The following is a 16,345-nucleotide window of genomic DNA, read 5'->3' on the forward strand; positions in this document are numbered from 1 at the left end:
AGACTCAAGCTGCAACTGGTCCTCCTCGCTGCCATGTCGAGTTGGCCCAGATATGTGCTGTGACAGCTCTCCTGGAACACCTCCAGCTTTCCCTGCTGGCCAAAACCTAACTGAAAATTATCAGAAGGTTTTATTACAATCTGAGTAATCCCAATTTGGAAAGTTTCCTGATGCAGCTCGGTGTGAGCACAGTCGTGTCATGATGTTGTCACCTGTCTCTGCTGCCAGGATGCTCCTTGCACACTGGGTGCAGTGTAGAGGGCCAAGGGTGCACAGGGGAACGGCTGGCTGGGAAGAGCAGAGAAATAATGATCTTTAAGGTCCTTTCCAACTTAAGCCATGATTCTAATAGAAATGGCATCTGCAGATTTCCTGTTTTTCCCTCCCTCCACTCAGTCAGGCCCCGCTGAGGGGTGGGAGGGAACATATGCATGGCAAATACAAGCTTTGCAGAAAAACAAAACAAAACAAAACAAAAAAACCCCCACACATATGATGGAGTGGGGGAGATCAGTTCATGAAAGGACCAGCAGCAGGGCTTATTGCAGCAGCAATTAGGCTCTGCGAGAGCCGAGACTTAGCACATTGGAGGCCTAATCCTGCCTGAGCAGCATCTGCAAACCCTTTATTTGGGCCGTGCCACGCTGGCACTAGATGCTTGCGATGCTTTTTTTTTCCTGCCTTGCCTGCGTGCAGATGGCCTGGCGCTCTGCCTCACACTGGACACAGTGCTGTGAGCCGTGAGCAACCCACTACTGCAATGGGGAAACACCATGGCCCTGTCCCCCTGTGGGATGCAGAGCACTGCTGGAAGGGCTCCCAGCTCTCTGTGCTGTGAGGGGTGGTTCATAGGGAGGGGTGCTGGCCCGAGGCACATTTCATAGAGGCACACAATGGCTCGGGCTGGAAGGGACCTCAAAGCCCATCCAGTTCTAACCCCAGCCGTGGGCCAGGCTGCCTTCCAGCTCAGGCCGCAAAGGACTCCATGTAACCTGGAGGAACACCTCTGGGGATGGGGCACCCACAGCTTCTATGGGCAGCTGTGCCAGTGCCTCACTGCCTCACACTGAGGAATTTCTTCCTTATATCTAACTTAAATCTCTTCTTTTTTAGTCTAAAGCCACTCCCATTGTCCTGTCACTATCAGACCACATTGAAAGTCAGTCCCTCTCCTGTTTATAAGCGTTCCTGAAGTACTGGAAGGTTTCAACGAGGTCTCCTTGCGCGGCCGCCCGGGGCGAGCGACTCCCGACCACGGGACCTCCAGGCCGCAGGGCGGCGTGGCGGCCTCTCTCCGTTACCCGGCGGCGCTAGTCTACGGCCCGCGAGGGAGCCCTCCGCGCCTGCGCGCCGCCCTCTCGATGGTGTCGGGGCGGCCTCCATGGCGGTGGCGGTGCTGCGGCCGTTGGACGCGCCGCCGGCGGAGCTGGTGCCGGTGACGGCGCTGCTGCTGGCTCCGCCGCCGCTCTGCGCGGCTCTGAGGGGCCGCGGCGGCGGGCTGGTGCTGGCGGTGCGGCCGGCGGGGCGCGTCGGGGCGCAGGCCGTGCTGCTAAGCGCCGTGGCGCTGGAGGCGGGCGGGCGGAGGGGCGCCGAGCTGTGGCTGCGCGGGGCGCTGCTGCGCCGCCTGGGGCTGGCGGCGGGCCGCCGGGTGGCCGTGTGGCCGGTGCGCCGCCCGCCGCCGCTGGCCTGGGTGCTGCTGGGGGCGGCGGCGGCGGTGGGGCGGGCGGGGAGGCCGGCGGGCGGCGCGGTGCTGGCGCGGCGCGGCGAGGCCTTGCCGGGGCCGGGGCCGGGCCCTCTGGTGCTGGAAGCGCGGCCGGCGCTGCAGGGGTTGCTAGGCAACGGTACGCGCGTCGCGCTCGCCGCCCCGCCGCCGCGCGAGGCCGAGGCCGGGCCCGCTCCCGCTCACGGAGGCGGCGCCCCCTGCCGGCGCCCCGCCGCGCCGCCCGTCGTCTCTCTTTTCGCCGCCGGGCGCGGGCGGGCGGAGGGGCCGCGGCTTCGGGCGGCGCCCCCTTGCGGCGGGGCGGGAAGCGGAGTGGCCGAGGTGTGGGTGAGCCGGCGCGGGCTGCTGGCGCTGGGGCTCTTCCAGGGAGAGTGGGTGCGGGTGAGCGCCGAGGGGGTGGCCCGGCCGCACCTGGCCGCGGTGTTCGCCCGCCCGCTCGCCTGGGACTACCCGCGGGCCGCCCGCCGCAGGCCCCCGGACGGCGCCGCCCTGCTGGCGCCCGCCCTCGCCTTCAACCTGGGCTGCGAGCCCGGCGGCGGGACGCACGTCTGCCTACGGGTGAGCTCCGGCGAGGGGTGTGGGGCGATGGGCGCGGGACGGGCGGCTCACGGCGTGCTTCGTCCCCCCGCAGAGGTACGACGGGGTGCCCGGGGCTGCGGAAGGGAAGGGTAGCCGCTCCTTGCTGCCCGTGCCGCCCTTCGCCGCGGAGCTGCACGTCGAGATGATCTGCTCGCCTGCCTACTGCGCCCGAGCCGTGTATGACCGCCTTCTCTACCGGCACTTCCAGACGCCCCGGTGAGCCGCGGCTGGACGCTTTGTAGATAGCCGCTCACGCCATCGTGAGCTGTGCGGTGTGGTGACGGGAGTCGGACGCTGTGGTCGTCGTGGGGCCCTTCCGTCGGGATGTTCCCTGATGCCGTGATTCATCTCCCCATAAGTTCACACGGGCCTCGCTTCCACACAGCACTCTCCATCGCACGCCTCCCTCTGGTTGCGTCTGCTTTCATCCCGTGCATCCCATCCTTCAGTATTCCCGGTGTCAGAATACAGAAAGGACCGAGTTGGTGTTAACCGCTATATTCATTTCTGTAGAAGCGTGTGGTATGGAGTGGATGCACGAGAAGAATTTACCATTTCTCACTAGTGAAGCTCTTGGTCGTTTTGTTTTTTTTTTGTAGGCTGGTCCAGGAGGGAGATGTCCTCTGTGTCCCAACATTTGGATGTGCCGAGTTTTTAGATGGAAATGCAGACAAACTCCTTAGGTAAGTGCCAATAAACTGCTTCTGCTATACGGACACAAAAAGAGAAAAGGTGCTTTTCTCCTCCTTGAAACAAGACAATGGGTTCTGTTCTCTTCTGTTCTTGGAGTCCATAGAGTCATAGAGTGGCTTGAATTGGAGGGGGCCCTAAAGATCATTGAGTTTGAATCCCCTGCCACAGACAGGGTTGCCAGCTGGAAGTTTATCTGCCTGTTATTTTAAAGGGAGAGGGAAACATTGTTGGGTAGGGGATGGTTGCAGCTCAGAGCACAGCTTAGCACAGTTAGCTTGCTTATGGAAGAGTTGAGAGAGTGTCCAGAGGGAAAAGAACAAAGGGGAGGAAAGGGTGGAAAATGGAACTGTGCATGCAGGATTTGCAAGATGTGTTGAACAATGTTCAGCTCCATGATATATTTTAAAACTTAGGAATATAACCCTATGATGAATATTTGAGGCTTTTTTTTGGGGGAGGGAGGCAGAACCACAGGAGGCTCAAGCCTTCCATTTGTGTATTTAGACATTCCTGCCTTCAAGGTTTTGACCCAACAGCTCAGGCTTTTTGGTTTTCCTTTAGGTGGCCGGAGCTTTACTTCAAAGTGAGGAAGGTATTAGGCTCGGTGGAAGGCATGCAGTCCGAGGGTTACCTGGCAGACACCCAAAACACCTCTCTGTATCTGGTAAGATGTCAGAGAGCAGGGTGGTTGTCCAGAAGATCTGAGCCTGAGGTTGCTCAGTCCATGACAAAGGTGCCTGCAGAGGCTTGCATCTCCTGCTCTTGAGAAATGGCATTTCAGGACAGACTGTCAGTTGGTCATTGTCTTTTCTCAACAGATGTTCTACAAAGTGCTGATTTTCTCATAGGTGGGTTCAACAAACAGTGCTGTCCCATCTGCCCCAGCGTATACCAGCCATGAGTTCTGGAGCAGTTTGTCTCCTGCTGGACTTTCTGATGTCGTGAAGGAGCTCTGCGATGCTCTTCGGCCTTACCTGACCAGTCAGTGAGTTAAAATTCCTTCTAGCAAACCTCAGGAGAGCTGGGACCTTGGGTCTCAGGTTCTAGCAAGTTGGGCAAGACACACATCTGATGATAGCTCTGGTTTTGAATTTGTGTTACAGGGCAGCAGCACTGAATGGGGCTGGCAGTGTTCTCCTCTCAGGACCAAGTGGCAGTGGGAAAGCAATGGCTGTCAGAGCTGTGTGCAGCTGCCTCAACCTCCACCTCTTCAAGGTACTTCATCCTGTGAGCGGTTGATGAGTGGGTTTACCACAGTGGAAGAATATCAGAAATGTTCTGTGAGATAGCAGTACCAAAAGGTGGCAGCTGTGACATGAGCCTATTCAGAAGCTGTTCCCGTGCACACATGCAGATAAAAGGAGTCAAAGTTTGCTGAGCTTAGTAGCTCACTCTGGCACAGGTTAGGACTGTCGATGGGCATAACTACAGACATTTGGATGATCCCAGAGGTCTACCTATTCTGCTGGTCTGTGTCTGAGAATGGCCAGAAACAGATGATTAGGAAGAATATATAAAAACAGACCAAGCACGAGGAGTTGTTTTCCCTGGTGTAAGGTACCTGTAAGAAGTACCTTCCAGTGCTCAGGAATCAGTAATTTTGAGGTCTTGTGTTGCAGAGGTTGCCTTTATACCTTTCTTTAATATACTGACCAAAATAACAGTTAACTTACTTTACAGCTGTGATGTTATACGGTTGTGTTATAGTAGATTTCATTTCATTGGATAGGTTATTGAACTGATACGACGTAGGCCATTCTGAAAGCAACATATCCTATTTATTTCCATGGAAATTAAAACAAAGAGCACAATAACACCATTTGGTTGAGCAGATTCTTAGCTACAAACACTATGTTTCAGCATAGTCACCATGATTAGCATTGTATGCATTTTCAGCAGTGATGAACAAGAGTTTGCATGCCACACTTGTGAAAATTTGTACCAGCAGAGGTGGCCTGTTTCACAGCTACTATGTGAGCATCATTGCTAGGAACACGTTCTCCACACAGTTCATCTTTCATTGGCCCAAACAGATGGAACTCTGAAGGTGCCAAGTCTGGACTATGCAGTGGTTGCAATAGGACAATCCAGCCAAGATGAGTAGTGTGCTCCATGTCCTTCAAACTAGAATGGGGCCTGGCATTATTGTGTTGGAAGAGAAAGGTTGTCTTCTGTGGCCTGGCTGTGAAGTTTGAGCCATCAGCTTAGTCAGTGTCACTATGTGGTGGTCAGAGTCAATGGTTCATCCAGCTTCCAGGAAACTCAGGAGGATCATCACTTTCCTATCACAAAATACACTGCACATGACCTTAGCTGCTGGGGCTGTGTCTTGAACTTTTTCTTCAATGAAGAATTCACATGTTGCCACTCTGTGGACTGCTGTTTTGACTCTGGTTCATAGTGGTGACACCATGTTTCACCGCTAATGCTGTGATTCAGGAAACTGTCACCTTCAGCCTTGTTGGTTCAGTAGGTGCTGACAAACTCTACACAGTGTTGTTTCTGTTCCTGTGTGAGCGTTCATTGTGCCTACCTGGTGCAAACTTTTGTGATATTCCTATGTTGCCACCATCATTTCTAGTACACTGAAGCTGACGTTCAGCTCCATATGCAGTTCCCTGGTTGTAGTCTATCAGTTCATGTGGATGAGCTGATGAAGATGCTCTTCATTTGCTGTGTGACAGCTGTGCACTGCTGTCCAGAATTTGGCTTTGTCTTTCACATCACTGTCACCACTGCTGGCATGCACCACCCACCATTTCACTATGCTCCCATCCACTGTTTGGTCTCCATGAATGTTCAGTGAGAGTCAGTGAATGTCAGTGGGAGCCATTTTTTCCACATTGAGAAATTCAGTTCCACACCTTTGCTCCATACACACTTCCATGTCAGACACCATTGTGTCAGACTGCCCCTCTGCTGCCACCTGTCACGTCATGGCAGCAGAATGTAAGGGGATATTGTCCTGAATCTGCTTCAGAATGTCACTGCCTTGAAAAGAGCTGCAATGTAACTGTGTTCCCATTCACTATTCTTCCTCCTAAGAGCAAAAAGCCCCAGAATCTTCCATTAGTCTGCTTGGATTTGGGAAGGGGAACATCAGAATCATGTATCTTTAGAACAAGAGAACTATGGAGAATAACACAGTTCTTACATCTGCTATGGAAGTGAATGAGAGACATTAACATAAAATGAGGCTACTGCAGAGATCCTATAGGGATGGCCTTGAAAAAAGTAATCTGAAGACAGAACAGGGAAGCAGGGATATGACTGTCACTGGAAAACAAGAGGCAGCCTTCAAAGGACAGTAAGCTGTAGCAGGTTAGAGTGGAGGATGGAGTTGTCAAAAAGGAGCATGACTGAGGAACTGTTAAAGTTTCCATATAGTTACTGCAAGTTCCTGTCCTGTGAACCTTCACAGTTTCTTCAAGGTGTTACACCAAGCATGTGGTGAAGGTAATTTGATTGATACAGTCTACTTAAATTTTGAAGAGGCTCTTGGGAATACTGAGTGGTAGTGAGAAGATCCTGATATTGATTGATAGTGCAGTTAAAGGTTTGGGACAGGACGGGGGTAGCTGGTGAGTCTTCACAGTCAACAGTGCACCTCTGCAGCTGTCTGGACTGGGAGCACATTCAGAAATGACCTTGGAAAAGAATGTGAACTGTGACATGATGGTTTGTTCATAACCAAGTTGTTAAGTAGAAGGACAGGCTCCTTGGCCTAGAGGAGAGCTTTAGTGAGGCAAGATGACTCAGTAGCAAAACAGCAGATAAAAATCACTGTAGGTACCTGAACATGAAAAACAATGAATTTCTGACTCCTGTGTAGCAGAAATGCTAAGTCATGGCCTGAACCAGTGATTGAGCACCTGGTGGGAAGGCAGGGCCAACACAGAGGAGCTCAGGTGTTTGCAATGCTCCTGACCTCATTTAATGGTTGACAGTGGAGGCAAGTGTATCTTGCTGGAGATCCCTGCCTACTGGAGGTCTTCCACAGGTAAGCAGCTTTTTTCCTTCATTTCTGCATCTGTGTCTGCTGCATTTGGGCTTGTCCTCATTTGCTGCAGTAAAGACTTTGCTGCCCTGCTATTGTTGCTCTACTTTCCATCTCATTATAGCATTACACTCCCACAGTCAGGATTGAGATTTTGGTTCTTTTTATCAATGGCTCCCTGAAGGCTTTGGCTTCAGATCATACTTTAGAAAGCAAACTGGAGAGTAGATGCTGCTTCTGTGGAAATCTGTTGCTATGAATCAAATATCGTCCGCTGTTGTAGTCTCTGCATATCAAGAATATAAAGCTGAACTGGAAAAATCCAGAGCAGGTCACTGAGGAGGATCAGTCTAGAGCAGTTTCTGTGTAGTGAAAAGCTGCAGAGACTTTTTGGCTGGAGAAATAAAGAATTTAAGGATGAATTTGATAGATGTTTACAAGATCCTGAGCGATCAGCAGAGTGTGGAAAGTGTTTGATTGTCTGTGCTAGGCGAGGCCTGAGGCTGGCAAGTGAAACTAATGGGAGGCAGGCTATGTTTGGGTGTGCTGTGGCGCTGCCTCATCCTTGTGAGTGGTCTCAGGTTCTAGCAGGATGTGCAAGGTACGTATCTCATTATGGCGTGGGTTTTGACTTTGTGTGCCTCATTTAAAGGCGAACACTACTGAATCCAAGGGTACATGCTGTTCATGTAATTCTCCTGTTCCAGTTTGTGTTTCTGTAGTGCGTGGAGGCTTTCCAGAGATGATTTGCCTTTTCCTGGTGTGACCTCTCAGCACCAGGGGGCAGCAGCGTGTGTTCCTAGCAATACTCAAGCTATTGTTCGAAGGTCGTCTCTCCTTTTTGCCGGACTCATCCAGTGTTTGCCTGTAAACGACTGGTCTGGCCTTCTAACCACCCGTAACTTTTTTTTTTTCCCCTCTTACCTTCTACCTTCCTCTTGCACTTAGAGTTTGTGTGGCTCTGGGTTGAGTAGTTTCCTGAGCTTTCCCCTCTGCTCTTTGTTCTGGAACACCTTACTTGGCCTTTTTGACAGCTTAGATTGCCTGAGCCCTGACACCTATGTATTTTGTTGTTTTTTCCAGTCCATTGGCCTCAGCTCTTTCAGACAAGAGCGTTTTCCTTTGCAGAAAAGCACAATGCTGCTGTTTCTCTATGCCAGGTGATCCTAACATTCAGTAAGCGGAAAGAGTCCTCTTAGATCCCCTTTCATCTGTCAATTGCGGATGGAACATTTTGCAGCAGTGAGCATCTTCCTCTGTCCATCTGTCTTGCTGCCCCTGAAGGCTGTGTGTTGTGTGTCTTGCAGGTTGATTGTGTCAGTTTGTGTGGTGACACCAGTGCAGCTACAGAGGAGAAAATACAGATGGCCTTTGCCCAGGCCCAGCAGTATCGTCCCTGTGTGCTTCTACTGAAAGACATAGAGGTGCTTGGCAGAGATCGGGACAGGCTAGGAGAGGACGCCAGGGTCATCGCTACTCTGAGGCAGCTGCTTCTGGACAGAGATCCAGCACTGAGGTAAGGACCTTATGCTCTGGCCACCAAGGATGGTTCATTACTTCTGCTGTTCCTAGGTCTGCAGTCACTGTTGCATAAAGGATTTTCTTGTTGCTACCACACTCAGTTTTGATTTTAATCCAGTGGAGACTCTCCTAGACTTGGTTTGTTCGCTTCAGTGAGGGCTTGTTCTTCCAGCTGGCTGGTGTCAGTGGCTGGAGGAGCCAGGAGGCCTGATCATCTGAAGCTGGGCTGGTTTCTGCCTTTGTTCAGATAAGAAAAGTTGGCATGTTTGTTGTGACCATTGGAGAGTGATTTGATGTGGGTGATGGCAATGCGGGGAGAGAGTTTTCCACAGAGCTGTTCCCCTTTCTCAGCAGCCACCCTGTCCTAGTGATAGGCACAACCTGCAAGCCCCAGGATGTTCCTACAGATGTGCAGACTGCTTTCCTTCACGAGGTGAAAATTGAGGCCCTTTCAGAAGACCAGAGGAGGGCGATACTGAGCACGCTGACTGCCAGTCTTCCTCTGGGCAAAGAAGTGAACCTAGCCAAGCTGGCCCGCAGGACTGCAGTGAGTGAAACCACAATGGTGTGTGGAGCAGGGTGGGCTTGTGGTGTGACAGGTCAGGAGTGCTGGGCCAACCTCCTGTGTCTGGCCGTGTAGAAAAGGGGCAGTTCCCACAGCACAGTCACTGTCTTCAGTGGGAAACCCTGTTCCTCACACCTCAGCTCTAACGTAATTTCTAGTGCCTAAGGATGCTACGCTTTTTGCAGATGTGCTAGCTCTGCTAGAAGACAGTGAAAAGAAAAACACAACATCAAAACAAGCTAGAGACTTGAAACAGAGCACAGAAACTCAGAGAACAACTCTGCAAGGAATCTTGCCCCTTCTATAGCCTGGCTGGAGCTGTGTTCAGGGATTGAACTGATGCTGTTTGTTTCCACATTTACAGGGTTTTGTGCTGGGAGATTTCTGTGCCTTGCTGTCCCACAGCAGCCGGGCTGCTTGTACCCGCATCCAGGCTTTGAGGTAGCACAGGCAGTTTGGCAGGAGGCAGGGAGGGTGGGGATGCAGTGAGCCTGATGGCTCTGGGAGTGGGGCAGTGCCTGAACTCTCCCCTTCTCTTTCCTTGCCAGTTTTCCAGGTGGACTGAGTGAGGAAGTGGAGAGAGATTTTTGCACTGCTGGCTTCCCAGTCCTCGAGGAGGATTTCAGTGTTGCACTGGACCAGCTACATGATGCCCATTCACAGGCAGTGGGAGCCCCAAAGGTAGGATCCTGGAATGGGATTGTTTTTTCTAAAGCCCTGTGGCTCAAGATGCCTCTCACAGACCTCAGCAGGCTGGCACGTGCCCAACCACGTTGCTTCCTGCTCTCTCATTCCACATATTTCCCCAGCCATGGAAAAAAGTGCAGCTGTGTTTTTTGACCTTGTTGGTTTTGAATTTGGCTAGGGGAGCTCTTGCAGATGTAATTGGAGACTGCTTCATCAACTAATACAGTAGGGATGCCAGGCTGTGTAGCTCAGCCTTTCAAGAGGTAAAGGTAAGCAGTGGGCTGGCTGCCTTGTTGAGGCTGAAGCTACCTGCCGTTATAGGAATGGAGAGGGCATGAACACAAGCTGGAGATGGAGTTTCCCTACATGTTCAAGAAACTTTAAACTTGGTCTTCTGACCTTGGCCACAGCTCAAGCTGGATTTTCTGACAGCCGGGCAGTTTGAAGGTGGGGGATTCTTCAGGAAAAGGGACATGAAGTGTGAAAGAGAACCAGTTGAGTTAGCTTCTCAGGGGGAGCGTGGTCTGCCTCTGGCTCAGGTTCAAGGAAACAGCATTTGAATTGACCATTTCTGCTGGGCAGCGTGGTATTGGGACCAAGAAAAATGATCAGAGCCTCATCTGCACGTTGTCAAGTTCAAATCACTGGACTCAGCACAGGACTCGAAATGCTGCCCCAGAGCAGTTATTCAGGCACCTTCCCCAGCTGCCTGTTTGCACCCCTGCCCAAGCAGGGTATCACCTTGCTGGTGTCATCATCTGGAAGCTACTCCAGGACTGTTCAGTACCCAATGAATGAATGAATGAATTAAATGAGCTCAGCTTTGAGGAGTGTTTGCTAAGTTCACTATAAGACAGATAATTACCTTAGACTGTGCTCAGCAGCGAGCTGTGTGAATAGGAGCTAATTTTGTTTGCATTTTACAGTCTCTTTAACAATTTCTTAGTAGTTGGCCATGGTTCAAAAAGCCCATTAGCAGATTTCAACATGCGTAATTTTCAATTCCATGCTTACTTTTACTGGTCATTTGCACATTTGTTTGCAGTTGAAGGAATGTCAACTCGAGCCTCCAAGAAAAAGAAACAAATTTAAAACTTCAGTTGCTAGCAGCATCTGCAACATGTCCTAGAGTTATGATGTATTTTTTTGAAAACAACCTTGCTGCCATTTTCCAGCCCTTGGATCTGTAGAGTTTTTCTAAGGAAGCAGCATAAGCAAGAGTGTAGGAGAGAAGACAACTGTTCTACTCATCTGCAGTGAGGAAAGAGGGCCTGTGACCTTTTGCTTTCAAGATTTTCTTCTAGAAATCCTTATCTTGCCTGTCCTGATTCTTTTGGTGGAGTTGCTGGGCAGCTGGAATAGTAGCATGATAATGTCATCTCAAGTAGCAGAAGAAGGAAGGGGCAAAGAATTTTGCTTTGGCTATTTTTAACCCTGCTGTTTGTGCTGACACCTGTTCAGCACCCAGCCAGCAGCTGGGGGGAAGTGTTCTGGGGCTTTGCTTTCTCTGCATGTTCCTAGGAGAGCTTCTCTGGCTCTGGAGATCTGTCCCACAGGCTGTGGCATTCTGGCTATTTCTAAAGCTTTTGAGCAGCATTCTCCTCCAAGATTGCATTACTCAGCATAAAATAACAGAAGTGACATGTGTCACCCATCTCAGGTTTGCTGTCTTTCCTCTTGTGTGCTTGCAAGGGATCACCACATCCCTTGCATCCTTGTCTATTACTTGTAAGCATCTGTGGAGCTTGTTCCTGTATTTCCCCCTTCAAAAGCATGTAGTTTTCTGCACGGTGTCCTCCAGGATGATTTTACTTCATACCATCCTTTATATGACAGAGGTTCTAGTCTAGTAGCTGAGGTTTTGTCACTCTAGTGAAGCCAGTCTGACCATCCTTGGGGGACAAGGTGCCCTGGACACAAGGCACACAGCTGCTAGGTTCAGGTTTCCTTTTTAATGAATTAATTATTTTTTACCTCCCTTGTGTCCCTAACGCTGTGTCTGCAGTAGAATTCTCCCCTCAAGGTTGCAGGCAGACACTACTCCTGTTTTTTATTTTGCTCATGGGCGATAGGAGGTGCAGTGAAGAATCAGAAAAGGCTGCAGGTTGCTTGTGGAGATGTGCGGCTTGGTTTCACTGTTGCAACACTCAAGAGAGGATGGGGGATCTCACATAAGGGGTAGCTGGGCAGTGTGGTGTGCGGCTGTTTTGCTGCGTGGCCAAATGATGACTAATAGCCCATTGGAGCTAAAGAAGCAAGCTCAGGAAGAAGTGCTGACAGGGACTCTGACTCTTGTGCAGATCCCCTCCGTGTCCTGGCAGGACGTTGGTGGGCTCCATGAGGTGAAGAAGGAGATCCTGGACACTATCCAGTTGCCCCTGGAGCACCCGGAACTGCTGTCACTGGGTCTGTGTCGCTCTGGTCTGCTGCTGTACGGACCTCCTGGGACAGGGAAGACCTTGCTGGCAAAAGCTGTGGCGACAACATGCACCATGACATTCCTTAGGTGAACAGTAGGGGTCTTGCAATAGGACTTTCTCCTGGCAGTGTATGGGATGCTCTAACCTGTTTCCTTTTCTCCTTCTCCACAGTGTGAAAGGGCCAGAGCTCATCAACATGTATGTTGGACAAAGCGAGGAGAACGTGCGTAATGGTGAGCAGAAGCATCCCAGTCCTGCATGTAGCAAGAGGATCTGTTCTGTGGTGCTGGAGGGGAGGAGGGAGTGCTTGAATTGTTTCTCCAGGCTCCCATTCACAGCTGCCAGCAAGGGCATAAATCCATTGCCTGCTATACCATGTCAGTTCTCTGCCTCGCTGCAGCTGCCCCTCTTCCACGCTCTGCTCCTTCCAGTCTGTCTTTGGTGTTCCTGATGGGGCAGCAGCCCCTCAGAGACACAGCTGAGCTTTGGGACCCCTCAGGCAGGAGCAAAGGCGGAGGTGCAGCAGTGGGCAGCTGACTTCCATCTGCAGCTCTTTGCTGGTGACAGCTTCTCTGAGTCTTTCTCACCTTGTGTGTTCTCTCTGTCCTCCCAGTGTTTGTCAGAGCCAGGGCAGCTGCTCCCTGCATTATCTTCTTTGATGAACTGGATTCTCTGGCGCCAAATCGTGGGCGGAGTGGAGATTCAGGAGGTGTCATGGACAGGTGAGTGAGCACAGGCTGTCCTTGGGAAAGCAGGCATGTCCTGCCTGCCTGAGGGAACATGGGATGGCCCAACAAGGCAGAGGTCATCCCCACTCTTTATCTCATTTTTTTTTCCATCCTTGCTCCCTTCAACTCTGCATGGCCTTTCTCTGGCCATTGCTGTTTGCATTGCAGCAGATTCCTGATTGCCCAAGCTCATTGTGCAAACACTGGTTAAAACCGTGCCTTCTCCAACTGCTTCCATGGCTGCCAACTGTTCCCTTTGGCCTCTCCAAGGTTGTCCTTCACACCCCTGCTTTGCTGTCTTATTAGTTGCTATTTTCCTGAGGTGAGAAACATTTCAGCTGTGTTGAGGATAGCATGGCAGTATCAGGGCCTGCCAGGGTGTCCCACAGCACTGATTGTCGGGTCAGTCTTGCAGCTGGATTTGCTGGGCAGAACCGCATAGCAGGGACAGTTAGGATTAGCAGATACATCTGGGTGCAGAACCTTATCTAGAGCCATGCATGCCTGCTTATGTTTGGCCTATGTTGTCAGTATCTGACAGCAAGTTACAAGCACATGCAGTGGTAATGGTGATGACTTGCCTAGTTCTGGGTGTCCTATCTCACTCTTTGCAGAGTTGTCTCACAGCTCCTGGCTGAACTTGATGGCCTCCATTCCAGCAGAGAGGTGTTTGTTATTGGAGCAACCAACAGGCCTGACCTTCTGGATTCAGCTCTGCTCCGGCCAGGCAGGTGTGTCACATCCTACCCTGCCTTGCTCTGGGGTAGATCTCTCGAGCACCTTGGACTTTGGTGAGCTGGACTGTGTCCCCACCAGGGCCTTATCTGGAGAGCTCCCTCCCAGCCTGTCCTCTTGGCTGTGATTTGCCTGTCCTGGGGCAGGACTTTGTACCATCCACCCTTGTTGGACCCCATGTGGTTCCCATCATTCCATTTCTCTGCCTTTCCAAGGTCCCTCTGAAGAGCAGCCTTGACCTCCAGTGTATCATCTGCACCCCTCATCCCCAGAAAGTTTTCTGTTTTGCAAGGACTTGACATCCAAAGCAGCTGCCCCAGGGCCCTATTTTAGTTGCCAGCAGCGGCCTGTTCTTGATGGTCTCTTTTCTCTGCTGACAGATTTGACAAGCTGGTCTATGTGGGCGTAAATGAAGACCGGGAGTCACAGCTGCAGGTGTTGAGTGCCGTCACCAGGAAGTGAGTGAGCCTGGCCTCTTCCAGCACCCTTCCACTGCTTTCTGATGGGTAGCAGCCTTCCTGGGGCTGATGTGCTCCAAGTTGGCCTCATGTCTGAGTGCTGCGGAGCGGGATAGCTGTGATCACTGCTGCCTTCAAAGATGGGCTGGAAGGAGAGGTGACAGCGTAGGCTGGCTGTACGCACATTCCATACCATGTGGCTTGGCAGCCATGCCCTCCAGCACTGGGCTGTAGGAGGCTCCATGTCTGCAGCATGACTGTGATGGGGTGGTTTGGTGTCTCAGTGGTTAGCACTGTCTGTAATTAAATGTTGTTATTCAGCCCTTGCTGTAGGCTGTTCACAGGTGTGTAGAGCACTTCATTTCACTGAGTGAGAACGCAAGTTGCCTTTGATCCTACTGGGCAGTAGAAAGGACACTGCTGTGGGGTTGTTGCAAAGAAATGACTGGTTTAAAAAAGAAAACAAAAAAGACACAACAAAACATAGAATCAACCAACCAAGCAGAACGCTTTGATTTTTCTGAAGCACGAAGAGCAGAGTCCAGAAGTTGCTAAACATGGGGTGTGACTCTGTGGCCTGTGATCCCTCCTGCCCAGCTGCTCTGGCTGCTGCCTGTCTCCCAGACTCTCATCACCTGCAGCTTTATTTCTTGGCAGGTTTAAACTGGATCCTTCTGTGAACCTCAGCAGCATCCTAGAAGAGTGCCCGGCTCAGCTGACAGGAGCTGATATCTACTCACTGTGCTCAGATGCCATGATGTGTGCTGTCAAACGCAAGGTGGAATGGATCGAGGAGGGTATGAGCCCAGCCCCTCCTCACCCCATGTGCTGGAGTTCCTCAGCACAAAGACAGAGGGCAGTTAGCCCTGCTATAGCAGTAGTTGGGCTTGGAGGGAAGAGCCCCAATGGCTCTGGGCCATCTCTAAGTGCAAGGCTGTGGGTTGCTAGCAGGTGCTTTTGCCATGTGTGATTGCACCTTGGGTGGCCTCAGTGGGGAGGGGAGAGGCAGTTTTCTTTCCCCTTCTCTATCTGGAAAAAGGACTGGAGGCTATGCTATGCTCCCTGGCTTTGCTCTCAGTTTGTTCTCATTCTTTTTTACACAGGGTTGGATACAGAGAGCTCTGCTCTCATACTCACCATGGAAGACTTCCTGCAGGCTGCTGCGAGGTTGCAGCCATCAGTCTCTGAGCAGGAGCTCCTCAGGTACAAACTCATCCAGCAAAAGTTTGCTGCCTGCTAATAAGGCTCAGGAGAGCTGGAACTGGAGGAGCAAATATGGAGCTAAGGGGCGTGAGAGATCTGGGGCAGAGACACCCACCTCCTACCTTCGTATTGCTCCTGCTTCTCCTTTTTCAATCTTGGCAGAAAAAATGGCCATGCAGTTTTGTCAGGCAAAGCCTTGTGTAGGTATTGACCTGGTGGGGGACTCTTTAACAGCCCCTCTAGTGTAGGGGGAGCAGCACCTGGCCGCCAGGAGCATGCTGAGAGGACAGACCACTGACAGGGAAGCAAGGATGGCTCTACTGGTTGGCAGTAGTCTCCTGTTGGGGTGGCATCCCCGCACTGTGGGGAGCTGGCTGGAGTACAGGGCCACTGTGGGGCAGTACTGCTGCCATGGGCCTGGCCTTGCCCTGGACTCTACAAATAAATATAGGTTTCTGTTCAGCTTTCAGCACTTGTGCTCTCTTGCTGGGGGCTTGGGATGGGCTGTGCCAGCCCAGGGGGCGGCTGTGTATCACAGAGAAACTAGTGGCTGGGCTTGCAGGGCTGCATCCACTCCTATACATCCAGCACAGGGGGGGCAGGACAAAATGCAGTGGGGACAAGTCCAGCAAAGGAAACTCCCATTAACTGGTAGGCAAAAGCTGTCCTAGTGACGAGGGGGTCAGTACTTACCCCACCTCCCGGCTGGAGCAGCCATGAGCTGCTCCATCTGAGCCAAGCCCATACTCCTGCTCCTGCCTTGCCTCTCACTGCAGCCTCTTGGCAGCTGCTGGCCCTGCCACACGTGCACTGCTTCCTGCCCTCCACCACGGATCCCAAATAAATCCCACACTGGGGCCGTGTGGCAGCCAGCTGGCAGCTGCCTTCATGTCTGCCTCGTGGCTGCCCGCTCCCGGCAGCTGCTCCTGCAGCTCATGGGCAGAGCCTCAGCCCTCTGTGTTAGTGGCACCAAAGCTGCTGCCAGTAGTGTTGCAGAGCCACGTGTGGCTGGCAAGGAGCTTGCCCCCACCGTGCTTTT

General features: G+C 51.9%; 1 protein-coding gene across 1 annotated transcript; it reads left to right on the plus strand.

Annotated features, from left to right (window-relative positions):
• Positions 1–1,372: 1,372 nt before the first annotated feature.
• Positions 1,373–15,775, plus strand: PEX6 (peroxisomal biogenesis factor 6). The gene is made up of 17 exons (XM_052676048.1): positions 1,373–2,278; positions 2,352–2,515; positions 2,899–2,982; positions 3,554–3,656; positions 3,841–3,977; positions 4,096–4,207; positions 8,297–8,505; positions 8,862–9,057; positions 9,440–9,516; positions 9,624–9,756; positions 12,063–12,268; positions 12,354–12,415; positions 12,796–12,904; positions 13,525–13,641; positions 14,026–14,103; positions 14,761–14,900; positions 15,207–15,775. Exons 1-17 carry the CDS (start codon positions 1,382–1,384, stop codon positions 15,341–15,343), a joined length of 2,961 nt encoding a protein of 986 aa, XP_052532008.1. The 5' UTR covers positions 1,373–1,381; the 3' UTR covers positions 15,344–15,775.
• Positions 15,776–16,345: the final 570 nt, after the last annotated feature.

The sequence above is a fragment of the Tympanuchus pallidicinctus genome, unplaced genomic scaffold (assembly GCF_026119805.1).
Source record: "Tympanuchus pallidicinctus isolate F22 unplaced genomic scaffold, pur_lepc_1.0 scaffold1, whole genome shotgun sequence".
In the NCBI taxonomy this organism is placed as follows: domain Eukaryota; kingdom Metazoa; phylum Chordata; class Aves; order Galliformes; family Phasianidae; genus Tympanuchus; species Tympanuchus pallidicinctus.